A 19,746-nucleotide genomic window follows, 5' to 3' on the forward strand; every position below is an offset into this window, starting at 1 on the left:
AGCCTCAAATGCCGTATCCACCTTCATGACAGAATGTGTTGTATTCTCCGACAGCCTTTCCCTGGTTGCGATGTGGCACTCGGGTGAGTGTGACACCTTTTCTGTTAGGTGCCTTGCAGAGTCACATTAGCAATGCATTGTGGTGGGTGTAGGGTACTGGGCTCTACTCCCATGGTGCTTTCCCCCCTGCTAACTGGGTCAGAGTGTGCCCTGTTTTGTTTCCTGTTGTAGTCCATGCGGTAGTGGCCACTTTTGTAAGCCAGTTTTAGTTCCCTTTCCTGTGTTAGAGAACGTAGTTCTTACCTTGAATGGTGCTGAAAGAGGGCATTGTACACCATTGTGCCAGCTCTGACCTACTGCTAATCTTAGTACCAGGGGACTCTTTGCCAGTGGGGCACAACCTCTGATCTGCAGTTATCTGTGAGTAAACGTGGTTATTTCAAGAAAGGACTTTTTCAGAGATATTAGTCTTCAGGTGTGAACTGGTGTGCCAAAGTTATACAGCAGCAATAAGTCCTAGAGGCTGTATGCAGGTCCCTGGAGCAATTTTAGTGGGTGCAGTACATTTGTGGGTAGTGGGTTTGGGGAGGGGGTTGGGGGGCTCAGCTCCCAAAGTAAGGGAGCTATGCACGTGAGAGCTTTTCTAAAGTCCACCGCAGTGACCCCTAGGGTGGCTGGTTGGTGTCCTGGCATGTCAGGGGGGCCAGTGCACTAAAAATGCTGGCTCCTCCCATGGCCAAATGCCTTGAATTTGGCCGGGGTTTGAGATGGCCGACATAACTTTCCATTATCGCTGAAAAACAAACCCGGCCAACTCCATGGCATTTGGCCGGGCTAAACCATATTTTCGACAAAGATGGGCGGCCATCTTTTTCGATAATACGGTTCTGGCCAGCTGTAGCGCCGCTGCCGCCACCAACATAGATCGCCGACGATCTATTTGGCCGGCGACGTTCGATTATGCCCCTCTAAGAGCCTAAATTTGGCTTCAAGAACCTCTCTCCCACATTTCTGAAAACCTATGTATGTGGGCACGTGCAACTTTTAATATTAGCACATGGCCATTTACCGCCCCATTTAAAAAAAAGTCCCTTTTTACCCGTCATGGTAAAAAAAACAGCCCAGCTGACGCTAATTTCACAAGTCCAACTAGCGCAAGCCACTTTTTACCACAGCTTAGTAAAGGCCCCCAAGTGTATGACCCTGCAGTTTTTAGCATTAAATCTGAATTGCCAATTGCTAGACTATTCTTCAAGCTTCGCCAGATCCCTCCGCATGCTATCTACACCCTCCATTTCGCTGAGAAATTTTTTCATAGAGCAAAATACATGTTGAGATTTGATGTGTTATCTGAAAAAGAATTAATATATGAATATTTGTTGTGGTCAGTGCTGTCACAAGGAATAGGGAAAGCCCAACAGAGAGGGATACGAAGTACAAAGCAAACAATCCAAAAGAAAAAGCACCAAGAGCCTCCAAGACTGGAACACGTCCTTTAATTAATAGAAGTAGAAATAATGTACATCAGTGACCCGACACGGGCCGTGTTTCAGCACACAGTGCCTGCATCAGGGGTCTTAAGTCAGTAACTTCAAAAAATAAGGAAAGGCTATCCCACCACCAGGGCTCCAAATAGTGATAGTCTGGAAAAGCCGAAGAGCCCGACCACTGGAAGGAAAGGTCAACTATCACTATTTAGAGCCCTGGTGGCAGACTAGTCTTTTATTTATTTATTTATTTATTTTTAAGGTACTTATGACCTCTGAAACACGGCCCATGTCAGGTCACTGATGTACATTATTTCTACTTCTGTCAATTAAAGGAATAGGCAAGCAAAACAACTGCTCCTTTGAGTCCATCTGTAATTATATGAGCCAAACAGGGAATCAAATCACTGAAAGCAAATCTGACTATTGGTGCCATTTTGTCTAGCAACTGCTCTCAATATGGTAGTTTTGATATTTATTTATTTAGATTTTGCTCACACCTTTTTCAGTAGTAGCTCAAGGTAACTTACATTCAGGTACTCTGGATATTTCTCTGTGCCAGGAGGGCCCACAATCTGAATTCCTTCAAAAAGGCGGTAAATAAATCCTAATAAGTTTGTGCCTGAGGCAATGGAGAGTTAAGTGACTTGCCCAAGATCACAAGGAGCAGCAGTGGGATTTGAACCGGCCACCTCTGGATTGTAAGACTGGTGCTCTAACCACTAGACCACTCCATATGTTCTCTCTACTGACTCTTACAACATGACTAGTTGAAGAGCAGTTTGATTATATCTCTCTATCAATTTGCTATTTATACTTGTAGCATTCCCACATTTTCAAGTTTGGTAAAGTTTATTACATTTTGTCTTAAACATAAAATCTGTAAAATTATGGTCCATTTTCAATTTCTGTTGCTATTTTTTTTCTATGATGCTTGACCAAGTTTTTTTTTTTTTGTTAGTTTTGCTTAATAAATACACTTTTTTATAATCCTGCTTTCTCTTCCTCTCTATAGTCCAGTTCTTTTAGGGGCCCTTTCACTAAAGTTTACCAAGTGCCACTAGTCAATAACACAAGAAATGTGGCCCATAGGTATAAAATAGCATGCGCTAAATGCCAAGTGTTCTAATTCCATTAGCACACATTAAGCTTTAGTAAAAGGGCCCCTTAGTAACAATCCTTTTCCTTCCCTCTAGTACTAGCATGTGTAATCCCTGAGCATGCCCAATCGGTGTCACTGTCGCATGATGATGGTGCTCCTTTGCTCCTTTCTCTCTGCAGTATTCCTCCCATTCAAGGATTAGAAGCAGGCATTGGATCTGTGAATCAAAACTAGGGGCCCTGTTTACTAAGCCGCACTAGCGCTTTTAGCACACACTAACGCTAGAGACACCCATAGGAATATATGGGTGTCAAGTGTTAGCACATGCTAAAAACACTAAGTGCACCTTCAATCCATTCAGAACTCTGCGGCACGTCTTATATTCCGCCTGGACCGATATGCTCATATCAACCCTCTCCTCAAGTCACTTCACTGGCCGCCGATCAGGTACCGCATACAGTTCAAGCTTCTCCTTCTAACCTACAAATGCACTCAGTCTGCAGCCCTTCAATTACCTCTCTACCCTCATCTCCCCTTATGTTCTCACCCGAAACCTCCGCTCACAGGACAAATCCCTCCTCTCAGTACCCTTCTCCACCACCGCCAACTCCAGGCTCCACCCTTTCTGCCTTGCCTCACCCTATACCTGGACTAAACTTCCTGAGCCCTTACGCCAAGCCCCCTCCCTGCCCATCTTCAAATCCTTGCTCAAAGCCCACCTCTTCAATGTCGCCTTCGGCACCTAACCTTTATACTTATTCAGGAAATCTAGACTGCCCCAATTTGATTCCCCCTATTTGACTGACTGTACATTTGTCCTTTAGATTGTAGCTCCTTGAGCAGGGACTGTCCTATGTTAAACTGTACAGCGCCGCGTAACCCTGGTAGCGCTTTAGAAATGTTAAGTAGTAGTAAACAGGGCCCTCGGACTCCTACAGCAGCATATAGTACTGGCACTAGCTTTCTGATCAAACCTCATGTCATTTTAAATCTACAAGTGTGAGAAAAAAAAACCATGAAATGTATACACAGATTTTTATATTGCTTTAATTTTAAAAGACATTTTTATCCAGGGAAATTATCAAAAAATAAAGCTTATGGTGCAAATTAACTATAAGTACAGTCAAATGTCAATCACAATTGTCCTAATAGGTAACACTGATGTGCTTCTGCAAGGATGCTTTTCCTTTTTAATTAACAAATACAATTTTTAAAATTCAAATGCTCATAACATAAAAATAAATACATAGAAAGCATTCCACAAATCAAGGATTTAAACATTTTATTAGATGGGTTACTGATAAGATGCTAAAGAAAATTCAAGTTTTCTTCATTGCAGAGAACCTGCAAGCACTTAAGAACAAGACAGCTACCACAAGACTGAAAAGCCATGTGCAGTGGCCCATACCTCCAATGAATGTTAATTTTTTAGAACTCTGTCAGGTACTTGTGACCTGGCCTGACCACTGCTGGAAACAGGATACTAGGCTAGATAGATCCTTGGTCTGACCAAGTGCGATAACGCTTATACTCTTATGAATCGGGGGGGGGGGGGGGGGGGGGGGGGGGGGGAGGGGGAGGGGAGGAGAAGGAACACTACCATCCAACTGCTTTTGAATAAACATGAAATTGATTTAGCTGGGATGAACTGCTCTCTTTTTCTTCTTTTTGTTTTAATTTATAAAATGATTTTGGGACTTTTATTCTCCGTTTCTGGTTGTTTACCCTTTCACTCCAAAGTCCGGCCACTACATGTCACTGTTGCCTGATAAGTGGAACTCCTTTCCCCTAAAGGATGCATTCCAAACCCCTACTGGCATGAAGAAGCAAACGATCTGAGGAAATTAAACCCTGGTCCTCTGCACCGCAAATGCAGAGCTCTGCCACTAGATCAACTAAACGTGCAGTAAAAGCTTGAATTCAATTACACTATAATCACCATTCACACACAGATAAATTCAAAGTCCTATTTTCCCTCTGAGCTTGTAGTAGTATCATCCCAAAAAATTCCCACCAACAGGTGAATGTCACGACCAGAGGCAGAACTTCAGTTAAGATAATTTAAAACCTTTAATTAGCTCATCTCTCATTCTTAATAGGGAGTACGTTTCAGAACTAAAAGAAATGCAGAATCAATCTTTACAAGCCCTCTTGAACTCAAGAGTTAGAAATGACTCTGCTATAGTTAGACTCAGTCAAACATTTATCGTAAATATAGTTTTGCCGGGGTGGGCTATCAGTGATTATAGTACAGTTCCAGTTACCCTTAAAAAAAAAAAAAAAAAGCAACAGTCTAAAACCCTGGTCCTAATATATCTCAATTGAAAACATGATTCAGCCAGCTAGCATTTATGTTGCTGGATGTACTAGCCACAAGGTAATGGCTGGGAATGACCACGCTAGGCAGTTGTTTTCACAAAGGTTCTGTGTTGTATATGGCTACAAATGATTTCAGACAAGCAGATCAGCGATAGGTCCAAAAAATCCTTTATTGCAGAATCACAGTCAGATAAAATGCCCAACACAGGCCGTGTTTCGCCCACAAGGGCTGCATCAGGGGCTATGTATAAATCAACACCCAACTATCTAAAAGGTGTATATGGTGATGTCAGGTATAACTACAGATTTCAAGGCAAGCTGCAGCAAAGGATTTTTCTTTTCCTTTGCTGCAGCTTGCCTTGGACCTGTCGCTGATCTGCTTGTCTTATTCCCACATTGGAGTTTGTGGATCACTTGCCTTGTTGTTTTTTTATGACTACAAATGGTTTCCATACTTTTATGGATAAGCATACTTAATACTGGAATAGCAAAATAATAAAAGAGCGCTTTTCCATGTGCTCCCTTTAAAAGGCCTCTAAGTACTTACAGAAAAGACTTATCCTATATGCTGTTAGTTCACTTCTGGGCACTTCAGATCACAGACCAGTCCTGAATATGCTCTCCTGACTGTGGTGTGGGGTCAAAGAGCAGCTGATACTCTGGCTTTCCCTAGTCACTCTTCGAACCCTGCTGTGGGTCAGAGATCAGCCCAATCCTCTGGCCTTGTATGGCTGTTGTCAAATCAGGCTTGGCTCTGGGTGGGAGCTGAGAGAAAGGAGTAGATTGAAGCTTTGCCACTGGTCTTTGGAAAGTGCTCAGTGACTAACCCAGCATCAATACTAGGCAACATTAAATCACAGACCCCCTTGAAACTGTTCTACTGGACCCTGCCATGCAGTCAACCTGACTTCATTTTCCTAGGCTAGTGCTTAGTCAGAGTGCATGTTTTTGCTAAATGAATCAAATCTCTTTTTCCAAGGAAGCCCTTACTCTACACATAAAAGCCCAAAAGTCCCATTCTTGTATTACTTCTACTTTGTGTATACACTTATGAGGCACAATAATATTTGGTTAAAATGTTTCAGTACTACCAGGTGCAAAAAACCCCCACAAAGAGTGGAAAGAACACAAAGGTCCCATGAAGTAGACAAAAATCAGACAAGGAGAACTGGATCCGGCTCTTCGAAAACAGACTCAGGACTCCAAAATGAAATTAAAGGTGTTTATTTAAGTTGACTCGACATAGCACCATGTTTCGACACATGTGCCTGCCTCAGGAGTCTATATAAGTGAAAAAACAGATACACACATAAGACAAATATATGAATGACAAACATATGAATGAACAATCTTACAAATATGCATAATGAAATTCATGTACAACAATATGAAATCTTAAAATCATACATAATGAAAATGTAAAAAATATGAGAAGAATATGGTCACATTGGAAATGTGATGAATGAAATACATATAAAAATTAATAGCTGAAGGACAAGGTTAAAATCATGCATAATCAAATTCTTGTATAAAAATAAAATATGAAATCTTAAAATCATAATAAAAAATGTAAAAATAAAGAAGAATTTGATTACACTGGAAATATGATAAATGAATTACATGTAAGAATTAATAAATGAAGGACAAAGTAAAGGATCATTACATGTTTGTTATAAAAACGTAGAATGAATGATGTATATGTACTTAAAAACAAGTGAACAAACCTTGATGTGCATACTTGACAGTCACATATATCCTTGGTAAAGGTGTTTGGTAAAATAAACATTAATTGATCTGAAAAAAGAAAATAGGTAATAAGACCAAACTATCCTACTTGCATATGATGAGAAAGGGAGAGGTAAAAAAGGTTTGAGAGCGGTGCTGTTTAGATAAGGTTGCATGCCTACTGATGAAGGAAAACATATGGGAAAAAGAGTGAAATAGAAAGTAACTGAAACAATTAAACCGCTGGTGAGAAAAAAATGAAAAAGGAAAAAAAAAGTCCAGATAGAGGGAAAAAACCAGAGCACATGTAGATTGGAAAAATGGAGAGAGCACTAAATGTGAATGGCTATCTTATAAGGGTAACATGGCAACATAGTTAAAGACCTATACAGTCCATCCAGTCTGCCCAACAAGATAAACTCATTTAACTTGATATGCGATATATATATATATATATATATATATACACACACACACACACATACATACATACTAGTAAAAGAGGCCCATTTCTGTGTGAAATGAAACGGGCACTAGCAAGGTTGTCCTCAGAGTTCTCCCTCCCCCCCTCCAGGGCCCCCTCCCCCTCCCAGGCATCCAGACGGAGGTGCAAATTATTATATAGGATACCCGAGTTTGACTTGTCCTTTCCATTATCAGGGCACAGACCACATAAGTCTGCCCAGCACTCTTCTTGTACTAAAAGTTCTAAAGCTAACGTCGAAGCCCCTTAAGTTACACTCAAGCCCATCCCTATCTATTCAGTCACGATCAGGGCGTAGACCGTAGAAGTCTGCCAAGCACCGGTTTTGCTTCCCAATTACCAGGGTTGCCACCCAATCTCTGCTAAGATTCCACAGAACCAGTCCTTCTAAACAGGATTCCTTTGTGTTTATCCCACACGTTTGAATTCCATTAGCGTTTTCATCTCCATCACCTCCCGCGGTATATTTATAATCAATATAAAATATGACGCACTGCGCATATGTGCCGAAACATGGTAACATGTCGAGTCAGCTTAAATAAACACCTTTAATTTCATTTTAGAGTCCTGAGTCTCTTTTCGAAGAGCCTGATCCAGTTCCCACTCCTAGTTGTTTGACTTCAGTACTACCAGGAACATAAAGATTTAGAGGTAATTGTGGAAGGCAGTTTTACATACAGAATTAAAAAAAACAACAAAAACTAAGTCCCACTTAAACAACCACCTCTTTTAGACTGATCTACATCCAAACCCTGGACTTTTCTCAATCCTTACTCTCACATTAAACATATTTTTACTCTAATAGTTACGTGATTACTACTGTATGTCTTAACTAGATTGTAAGGCCAAGTGGAGTGAGAAATGTCTCTTTCGTATGTTTGAACAGCACTGTGTTTGTTTAGTAGTGTTATAGAAATGTTTAAATTGTAGTAGTAGTAATTTTAAATGCTGTCCTTTAAACCTGAAAATAAAGATTCTCTGACATCACCAGATTCATAGTTAAGGAACCAGCAACATGTTTCCAACAAAGAAAAAAAATCCATGGTGTCTAAAGCTCTGTTCGGCTGTGCTTGGGGAGAATTTCACTGTAGTTTTTCCTTTTCACTTTGTAAGTCAGAAGCTTGGCATATTCCTTGAGCAGAGTCTCCCAAAAGCAGGAGACATCCTCCATCTGCAAATGATCTGTGATAAACTGGCGCCCCCTGCAAGAAGAGGTATGAAATAATTAGATAAAAGCAACTTCAAAGTAAGTTTAGTGGCCATTTAAATTTTATCAAGTTGGCCTCTATAAGCCAGCCAGCAAATGTTCAAAACCTGTTTAGTGATATAACATTCAATTCAACTTCCTTCTGTAACGAGAAAATTGTTCAATTGCAAAAAAAAATTCCTGTCAGTACCATTGACTATGTCGAACTCCTTGACCACCTAGACCCAGACCTTGGACCAACTTCGAGACATTATCGGAGGAAAACATCTTCCAAATGCTCAAAAGATTTGCCAAATCTCACTGCAAACTAGATACATGCCCAAACAACCTTATGACATATGCCCCTCAACAATTTATAACGGACCTAACGAATCACTTGAACTATATGCTACAAAACGGACTCTTCCCGAAAGAGAAAGGAAACATTCTACTTACCCCTATACCCAAACATGCGAAGAAAAGTGTTAGTGAAATAACCAACTACAGACCAGTAGCATCTATTCCCTTAATAACCAAAATAATGGAAGGGATGGTGACTAAACAACTCACACACTACCTATACAAATTCTCAATATTACACGACTCCCAGTCAGGATTTTGTCCAAACCACAGCACAGAAACAGTACTAGTCACTCTAATGACTAAATTCAAACAAATGATCGCAACTGGCAAGAACATACTACTTTTACAATTCGACATGTCTAGCGCCTTCGACATGGTTGACCATGGAATACTACTACTACATATCCTTGAGTACTTCGGAATCGGAGGCAATGTACTCAAATGGTTCAAGGGGTTCCTAACAACAAGATCATACCAAGTGACATCCAAATCAAACACATCAGCCACATGGATACCTGAATGTGGAGTCCCACAGGGATCCCCCCTTTCACCGACTCTATTTAACTTAATGATGATACCCTTGGCCAAACTACTATCAAACCAAAATCTCAACCCATACATATATGCAGACGACGTAACGATCTACATCCCATTCAATCAAGATTTAAAGGAAATCTCCAATGAAATCAACCAAAGTCTACAAATCATGCACTCATGGACGGATGCATTTCAGCTGAAACTCAATGCAGAAAAAACCCAATGCCTAATACTCACCTCTCAGCACAACACGAACAACTTCACCGCTATAAACACACCTAAACTGAATCTTCCAATCTCAAACACCTTAAAAATCCTTGGAGTCACCATTGACCGACACCTAACACTTGAGAACCATACGAAAAACACAACCAAGAAAATATTCCACTCAATGTGGAAATTAAAAAGATTAAGACCTTTCTTCCCAAGGTCCATCTTCTGTAACCTGGTGCAATCAATGGTACTCAGCCACCTAGACTATTACAACGCATTATATGCTGGCTGCAAAGAGCAAATAATCAAGAAACTCCAAACAGCCCAGAACACTGCAGCTAGACTCATATTCAGTAAAACAAAATATGAAAGTGCTCAACCCCTACGAGAAAAACTACACTGGCTCCCAATCAAAGAACGCATCACGTTCAAGATATGCTCCCTAGTTCACAAAATAATTCATGGGGATGCACCAGCCTACATGTCAGACCTGATAGACCTACCACCCAGGAATGCCAAAAAATCATCCCGCATTCCTCAACCTTCACTTCCCCAACTGCAAAGGTCTAAAATACAAACTAACGCATGTGTCAACCTTTTCCTACCTGAGCACACAATTCTGGAAAGCGCTGCCGCGGAATTTAAAAACGAACTATGAACTTACTAACTTCCGCAAACTACAGAAGACCCATTTCTTTAACAAGGCATACCACAAAGACCAACAAAAGTGAACCTCTCCAGAAAGACTTAGAGGCATATTTTCAAAGCACTTAGCCTCCCAAAGTTCCATAGAAACCTATGGAACTTAGCCTCCCAAAGTGCTTTGAAAATATGCCTCTTAGCATATCTGCTTGTTAGACTACTATCTTGTCTTATCATGTCACCCAAGATCTGTCTGTAACACTAAATATCTATCTTATGTATTTCCACTATTCATGATGTATTGTAAGCCACATTGAGCCTGCAAAGAGGTGGGAAAATGTGGGATACAAATGCAATAAATAAATAAAAATAAACTGCTTTATTTGGTACTTCAGTTTTCGGGCATTCGTAAGTCTATAAAATTGAAATCAGGTGAGGAACTGTCTTGATTTTTTTTCAAGGATTTGGGGGTTTGTTTTGGATTCTGAGATGACTATGGAAAATCAGGTTGATAATTTGAACAGGAAGGTTTAAAAAAAAATTACACCAATTAAGAACAGTGAGGTCATTTTTTTCAGGAGGATTTTTGGGTCCTGGTGCAGGCATTGATTTTGACACAGTTTAACTATCGTACTGTTCTATATGCTGGATTACAGTGAAAATTTCTATATAAAACTTCAGCTTCTTCAGAACACAGTGGCTAAATTGATTTACAGATGTAAAAAACGTTTGACCAGGTAACCCCTTTGCTGAGTAAATTGCATTGGTTGCCCATTAAAGCCCGGGTAGCATGTTGGGTATATAAAATTATTTCAGGAAACTGTCCATTATCTCTTATTGAATTGTTAACTTTCTCTTCCTCGAGACTGAGCTCTCGTTTTAGTTCTATATTTGAACTGGGGTTTCTGTCGGTTAAGAATATTAAACTAAAATGATTTTATGTAAGCTTTTTTTGCTATCTGTCCAGCAAAATCTGGAATATGGTACCTTTGCAGATTAGGTCTAATTATTTTCAATTTCATAAAGGTTTAAAGACTTCTCTTTTTAGTAAATTTTACAATCTTAATTAGTGAATTTTAATTTTGATTTCCGCTTCTCTCTTAAGGGCAAGTTAGTTGTCTGTTTTTGCTTTGTTACCTGCTTTGATGCCCAAGTAGATATAAGTGGGATATAAGTACCAGAATAGTATAGTATAGTACAGTAGCAAATCCCTAAGTAAGGACAAGTTGTTAAACTGAATATAAAGCTTTGATATCATATTCACAAAAAGAATGTTATACAGTAAGAATGTGAAAAGAGTTTGTGCAAAGATATCTATAAACTAGAATGCCAGGATGAGGGATTCAAAAAGTTCACAATGTACAACACAGAGTCTTCAGTGTTGTATAGTAACTAAGTAAATGTGACCAGTTACTTTTACTTGTAAAGAAGTACATGATAACATTTGTTACTTTACCGAAGTAATAAATGTCACCAATTTTTTCTACTTTTACTCAGTTACATCTGATGCTTGCAGTTAAAAGTAAAAGCGGTAGGAAGATGCAAGTGATGATTCCTCAGAAAACCAAATGAAACAGCAAAACTGGGAACACGATTTTGCTTTTGCAAACCTCGTCACACAGACAGTGGATAGTCATCTTAATTTTTGCTGTTTAGTGAATATAGCCTGTAATAACAGTTGAGTTGCTTGCATTTGTTGAACTGGTTAGTGGCCTCCAGCTAAACAGAACAGAAATGAGTTGGGTCCTTTTAAATCAGAGATGAAGCTGAAGCCGATAGCAGTTCTTAGTGAACAGACGTATTTCTCTACCACAACACACTGCTCATCATCCCATGAGAAATTTTACACTGGGTAACTGTCCACTGGACTGATAAGAGTCTAAGACTGAAGGGTTCCCCAAATTTCATGTTCTTGCATCAGTTCTTGAAGATATTCAGTTTGCTATCAGACGAAAAATTGTTAGAACACCACAATGATTCCAACTTTGTGAAAGCCTTCTCTGTAATTGGACAGCATGACGATGATAAAGATGAAGATGCAAGTGATGAATTAGACAGCACCACTTCTACTGCAGATGATAATGACAATGATAAAGTACTCTTTGCTATATGGAAGTCAAGTGTTTCAGAGATTCCCTTGATCATAACCTGCAGACCCAGTCAGAACACATCAGTAGTACTGGGACTTGGCCTGATTTGAAGGAACTTTTTATCAGACTGAACAATCTACTTTTTGCTAGTGCAGTTGTTGAACCTTTTTAGCTGTGCTGGATTAATGACTCACAAGCACACTCACATGAGTTTGTCATTTTCAAAAATTTTGTTTTACTAAAAGCAAAGTGGATTGAATTTTAGAGCAATAAAGTTGTTGGGATAAAAACATTAATAATTGCATTCACTGTAGTTGCGGTCCTTTTACTTTTCATTCAAAAAGTATTGTATTAGGAAATAACTTGTTTACCATTACTTAAGTAAATTTTTTACTTAAGTATTAAAATATACATTTATTTTTACTTAAATACTTTGACCAAACAGTGATAGTCCTATTGCCTCTCAAGGTTGGAAAGGTGTAGTCCATGGAGTGGGTTTGTTTGTTTATTTAACAAAATGTATAACCTGCCCATTCAGGCATCTGAGCAAAGTACAAGAAAACAAACATATAAAATAAAAAAAAAAAACACACAGTGTTTTTCAGTTTGGGAGTACATATATGTGCTCTTTTTCTTCTTCTCTCACTCAATCTACATTCCTTTCTCCTACACCTTTTTTGAGCCACCTCTCCCTCATAGTCCCCTATCACCAGAGGCGTAGCCAGAGTCTGTATTTTGAATGGGCCACAGGTAAATTGGATGGGCTCTTCCATGTGCACGTGCCCCCTCCCCCAACCACACACCACAAATACCTTCCCGAAGATAAGAACATGAGTCCTTCTTTCACCTACCCCACATCTTCTCCTTCTCCTCTGTGGCATCCTGGCATCTGTGCTCCTGTCTCCCTGATACTAGTACAGACATCCTCGGCACCTGCAGCGATTCATTCTTGCTGCTTGCACTGGCTTCACAGGCTTCCATCTGCCATATCCCGCCCTTGCTGACGTTATTGCCTGTTTCTTGTCTAGTGGAACGTGGCAGATGGAAGCCTGCTGGGCCAGTGCAAGCAGTGAGAATGAATCACTGCAGGCGCTGAGGACACCTGTACGGACACCGGGGAGGGAAAGGTGTGAGAGACTGCAGATGCCGGGACACCGCAGAGAAGAAGGGGGAAGACAGTAGTGTGGTACTGCAGCTGGATGGGCCTGAGCCAAGATTGGGTGGGGGCTCACCCGTAGCTACGCCACTGCCTCTCACTAAGCCTCAATTACCACCTTCAGTGACTTCCCAACAACCATCCTCAATCTTCCCCCTCAGCAGCTAAGTCTATTTCAGAAGAATAAGTCAACAGTCTTTCCCAAGCCTCAAACCCCTTCCTCATTCTCAGCAGCCCCACCCATAAGGATTCTAGCAAAACCATGGGGAGCTCCTTTCTGCAACTTCAAAAGAAATAAAATTGAGGCTATGAGTCACTGGTAAGCAGTGTGGCTGCTTGGCAGCTAATCAAAAAGCTGACTAGTCTGGTGGAAGTGACGTCACGGTGCCGAATAGCCACCTGAACCGAGAGCTCCCACACCCTCCTACCTTTTTTTTTTTTATTTTTAACAAGAATCTTTATTAAAGGAATCCATGTATTACAACTGAAGCTGTTCAAATAAAAAAAAACATACAGGTCCCTTGTCATTAAACATCTGGTATACATACATTTCTCTACTGAGAACCTTCACACAACAGCAATAATTTTTCTTGTAACATTTAAACTTTTCAAAGTTACCCCTTCCCCTCCAAACCACCCTTCCCATCCCCCTCTCCCCGCCCCTCACCCCTTCATGAAGAGGAATTCTATCCAACATTTTCACTTTAATAACTTTATCACAGGAGCCCACATCTGTTCCCATTTTGTTAGGGTTTTATGTTCCTTAGCCAGTAACTTTTCCATGTCACTTATATACCTAACCAGATTATACCAACGGCGAATTGAAGGGCATTCATTCTTCTTCCACATCCGTGCAATCAACAATCGAGCTGCATTGAAGCAATGCTTGGCCAACAAGTTTCTTCCAGCACTAAGCCCGGCAATAGATCTATTAAATAAGAACACCGCCGGATCCCAAGGGATCTGTCCCTCCACCCACACCTGCACTCTTCCTTGCACCGACTTCCAAAATGCTTTTATTTTTCTACAGGTCCACCAAATATGCCCCATTGTGCCTTCCTGTCCACATCCCCTCCAGCATAATTTTGATGCCCCTGGGAACATATGGTGTAACCTCACCGGAGTGAGGTACCATCTGTATAGAACCTTTGTGCAGTTCTCTTGAATATTGACTGCCCTAGAGCTATGGACTGAGGCCCGCTCCATCTGCTGCCAAAGTTCAGGCGTATAAGTCACCTCCAGTTCCTTTTCCCATCTATCACGGTGCTTACCGCTAACCTCTAATGAATCCCTCATATGACCATATAATTTAGAGATCAATCCCTTAGTTTCTTCCGTCTCCACACACATTTTCTCTAACAAAGTAACCTCTCCCCTTAGTTTACTCTTTAGACCAGATGTCTGAAGAAAGTGAATAATCTGATTACACGCATACCTATCCTGTGGAGGTAAGTCATACTCAGCTGCTAGTTCTCCAAAAGTAATAAAATGTTCTTCTTTCATTAATTGTCCCCACCATATCAACCTATTCTTTCGCCAATTAATAAAAGGGGATGGGGAACATCCAGGAGGGAACGTAGCATTATATGCTATAGGTGTCAAACGTGAGTCATGAAATCCTTTCACTCATTCTATTTTATCCCAACATGAGAAAGTATATTGGATGATAGGGTTAAGAGACTGTTTTTAGGCGCCAACCAGAGTAATTGCCCTAACTTTAAGGGGCTTCGAATCATAAATTGTTCCATTTTGATCCATAGTTTATGATCCGATTCATGAAACCATTCAATAGCAGCTTTTGCCTGGGCTGCTCTGTGGTATAACCCCAAATGTGGTACACCCAATCCACCCTTTCCTTTACGGGCTACATACAAAATAGATCTGGGAAGTCGAGGTTTACGACCCTGCCATATAAAGTGTTGAAGCTTGGTTTGTAGCGACCGAAGCATACGGTCATCAATTGGCAAAGGGATAGACTGAAAAAGATATAACAGTCGTGGTAATATGTTCATTTTAACTGTTGCTATTCGCCCAAACCATGACAAATACAGTGGATTCCATCTGTCCAGATCTTTGCCCAGTTCCTTTATTAGTGGTAAATAGTTAACTGCACTCATATCTTCCATCTTGCGTTTGAGTGTTACACCCAAATATCTTATTCCCTGGGTGACCCAAGTTAACGGGTAAAGCTGGCGACAGGTCTGATACTCTATTTTGAATCACAGGTTGGAGCTCATCACAGTAGGACTTAAGAGAGCTTGGAGCCAGGTATCATTGACCTAGATCATGAAGAGTCTTGGAACAGATCCTTCAGTGATCATTAATCGCACTCGCTATGCAGCATTCTTTTTTTAACCTGTCGCCTGCAGCGCTGCGATTCACACAGGCAGCTCCACTGCCCAATGCCACATCCATCTGGTCCTACGTAAACAGGAAGTGCATCAGAGAGGGCCACATGGACGCGGCAAGGGGGAGCGGAGCAGCCTGTGTGAATCGCAGTGCTGCCAGCGATGGCCGAAAAAAAGAATGCTGCGGGGACTGAGCAGTGGAAGACGCTGAAGCAGAAGTTCTTCAGGGAGGGAGACATGCTGCATGGAGAGGGGATAGGTGGTGAGAAAGGGAGAAATGTTGAATATAGGGGAGGAGAGGAGGGAGAAATGGTACATGAGGAGGGAGGGAGAAATGTTGGACATACGGGTGGAGGAAAGGGACAAATAACATACATACATAGTAACATAGTGGATGACGGCAGAAAAAGACCTGCACGGTCCATCCAGTCTGCCCAACAAGGTAACTCATATGTGCCATTTTTTGTATATACCTTACCTTGATTTGTACCTGTCTTTTTCAGGGCACAGACCGTATAAGTCTGCCCAGCACTATCCCCGCCCCCCAACCACAAGCCCCGCCTCCCACCACCAGCTCTGGCACAGACCGTATAAGTTTGCCCAGCACTATCCCCGCCTCCCACCACCAGCTCTGGCACAGACCATATAAGTCTGCCCAGTACTAGCCCCGCCTCCCACTACCAGCTCTTGCCACCCAATCTCGGCTAAGCTCCTGAGGATCCATTCCTTCTGAACAGGATTCCTTTATGTTTATCCCACGTGTGTTTGAATTCAGTTACCGTTTTCATCTCCACCACAAATGTTAGACAAAGGGTGGAGGGGAGGGAGACATGTTGAACATGATGATAGAGGGAAGGAAAGAGATGCCGCATGGGAGGGGGAGAGAGATGTTGGACCCAGAGCACAAGGGAGGGGGAGAGAGAGATGGTGGACAATGGGAATGACAGGGGGAGATGTTGGACCTGGAGGTGGATAAGAGGGAGGGAGAGGTACATAGGAGGTGGAGAGGGGAGAAAGAGAAAAATGCTGGACTATGGGGGAGAGGGCAGGAGGGAAGATAGAAGGGACAGAGACATGTCAGACTATGAGGGTTGGGGAGCAGAGGAAGAGGGCTCAGATGTTGGGCTAGAAGGGCGGATGGAGGAAGATGATGGGAATGGTAGAACCCTGTGGAAGAGGCCAGGAGAGGGTGGCAAGGAAATGAATGAGAGGATAGTGATTACAGAGGGTAGAAATATGGTAATGGGTAGTAGATTAAAGATGAAAGGGAATGTAGGGCTGGGGAAGGAGTGAGACGGGGAATGGAAGAGCTAGTGGGTGAAAGAAGAAGATGGAAATTTGATAGGTAGTTGAAAAGAAAAAGGAGGAGAAGAAGAGTGAGAGGCAGAAAAGAGCTAAAAAGGAATGATCAATATATCAGAGGAGAGAGGAGAAAAAACATGGACTGCAGCTGCTAGAAGGAGAATTAGCAGACAGACGGGAAGGCAGAAAAGAGAAATTGGATCCAGCAAGATGGAAAAATAAAATGTCCAGACAACAAAGGTAGAAACAAAGCATTTTATTTTGAATGTTTTAAATGTAATGTGTTAGCTTTTGGAAATGTGCCTAGCAAACGTCTTTGTGTGTTCAGTAGAAAAGGAAATGCATTTCTGTTTTATGTCTCCAGTGTTGTATTAATGCCAAGTTTAACTTCTTGGGGTTCCCATTCAAGTCGTCTAAAAATTTTTATTTCTAATTTGTGATCCCTTGTTCTGTATTTAGTGAGGGTCTGTTGGTGTGATAGTAATGGCAGGTGGGAAATCGGAGTGGAGGCAGAGAGGAGAGGGAATCGAGGAGGGGGGGCCCTCCTTTATTTTCTGATCTGGGCTCAAGCAGGCCTAACACCAGTCCTGACCCTTGCTGTATAGCTGGTGAGGATCCCCAAGCATCCCCAGCTAAGGACCTCCTCCAAAGACAGCCAGAACTCCCTTCTACCAAGCTCTGCAGTTGGCAACAGCATCCTTGAACCATCGACAATTAAGCATGTGTGGGGTACAAGCATCAGTGGCTTAGGGTCATTGCTGCTGCCTTCCACGCTTGGTAAAAGAGAGTTCTGGCCACCTTCAGAGAAAGTCTTGAGCTGACAGAGCTTGGGGATCCTTATTAGCTAAAGTATATATATTTTGAGGTGGGAGTAGGCGTGGCAGAGAAAATTTTGTGCCCACCCACTTTGGGCTCAGGCCCACCCAAAACTGGCTGTCTGGCTATGCCACTGCCATCAAATGCCGTTTGTTGACTATAATGAAGCTAAAGTCCAGATTTTCCAGGACCTTTCTGCATTTATGCTGTCCCAGCCAGCTTTGGAAGTTCTATCCAGGGGGAAGATCTCTTATAGGTGGGCCTTTCCTTTTGCCCTGCACTTCACCCTATGTGGGAAATTGCATCGAGTCCGCCATCTTAATGAAGCGTGGAAGATTTTACACAAGGAGGGGTTGTCCCCAACAGCGGTTCCACCGGAGGAAATAGCTTCCTCTACAAAAGACCGTCTGAAAAAATGGAAGCGGGTTGCATCTAAGTCGAGGATCACCTTGCGCAATGTTTGACTTTTTCTTTTGGACTGTGAGAGGTTTTGATCGTTTTGCTAAAAAGGGGGGTTTTGCAACTATCTTTAGTTGATTACAGATGCATTCATGGTGGGTCTGATGTGTATGGTACAGGGGTAGGATGTTTGGAGTGGGTGGGGGGATGGTTTGGGCAAGTTTGTTGGGTGCTGTGGTATCTTTTCTCCTCTTTACCCATTCTGGTCTCCTCTGAGGCCATTGTCTGGTGAAGGATGGAAGGAGGGGTTAGGTGGGGGGAGAGGGCGAGGGGAGTACTGATGCAGAGTGAGAGTGGGTGAGGGGTTGTCTGGGGTGGGAGGGAGTGTCTGCTGTGTGATGTATGTTCTGGGGGAAGTTTGGGGGGGGGGGTTCTTTTCTTTCCAACCTGTTCAGGAATGTTTGGTTTCCAAGACGTCCCGAGAGTTACAACGGAGATGCGAGCTGAATTTTCAATGAGAAAGTTTTTGACATAGTAACATAGTAGATGACGGCAGAAAAAGACCTGCACGGTCCATCCAGTCTGCCCAACAAGGTAACTCATATGTGCCACTTTTTGTGTATACCTTACCTTGATTTCAGGGCACAGACCGTATAAGCCTGCCCAGCACTATCCCCGCCCCCCAACCACCAGCCCCGCCTCCTACCACCGGCTCTGGCACAGACCGTATAAGTCTGCCCAGCACTATCCCCGCCTCCCAACCACCAGCCCCGCCTCTCACCACCGGCACAGACCGTATAAGTCTGCCCAGCACTATCCCCGCCCCCAACCACCAGCCCCGCCTCCCACCACCGGCTCTGGCACAGACCGTATAAGTCTGCCCAGCAAGGTAACTCATATGTGCCACTTTTTGTGTATACCTTACCTTGATTTGTACCTGTCTTTTTCAGGGCACAGACCCTCCGCTTAAGATTAGATAATATTTATTCGGATCAGTTGCAATTTCTCAGGGGTCAACAACAACAAGCTCACTATGTCAACCATAATAAGCCAGGTCGCTCTTTGGCCCTTAAACTAAGGCAGCAAAGATTTGAAATGTCTATATGCGAATGCCAGGAGCCTAAGAAATAAGATGGGGGAGTTAGAATATATTGTACTAAATGAAAAATTAGATATAATAGGCATCTCTGAGACCTGGTGGAAGGAGGATAACCAGTGGGACACTGTCATACCGGGGTACAAATTATATCGTAGTGATAGGGTGAATCGGATTGGTGGAGGGGTAGCATTGTATATTAACGAGAGCCTTGAATCAAATAGATTGAAAATTCTGCAGGAAACAAAACACTCCTTGGAATCACTGTGGATTGAAATTCCATGTGCAAAGGGGAAAAGGATAGTGATAGGAGTGTACTACCGTCCGCCTGGCCAGGACGAACAGACGGATGCGGAAATGTTAAAGGAAATCAGGGACGCAAACAAACTGGGCAACACAATAATAATGGGGGATTTCAATTACCCGCATATAGACTGGGTTAATGTAACATCTGTACAATAATAATGGGGGATTTCAATTA

General features: G+C 42.1%; 1 protein-coding gene across 1 annotated transcript in view; it reads right to left on the bottom strand.

The window, feature by feature from the left end:
* Positions 1-7,505: 7,505 nt before the first annotated feature.
* The window catches only part of POGLUT1 (protein O-glucosyltransferase 1), a 62,645-nt gene continuing 50,404 nt past the window's right edge, over positions 7,506-19,746 (bottom strand). Inside the window, exon 11 of the mRNA XM_030203892.1 lies at positions 7,506-8,319. Within this exon, the coding sequence (XP_030059752.1) occupies positions 8,166-8,319 (154 nt within the window). The 3' untranslated portion in view covers positions 7,506-8,165. The remainder of the gene's footprint in view (positions 8,320-19,746) is intronic.

Source organism: Microcaecilia unicolor, chromosome 5 (genome assembly GCF_901765095.1).
Source record: "Microcaecilia unicolor chromosome 5, aMicUni1.1, whole genome shotgun sequence".
Lineage (NCBI taxonomy): Eukaryota > Metazoa > Chordata > Amphibia > Gymnophiona > Siphonopidae > Microcaecilia > Microcaecilia unicolor.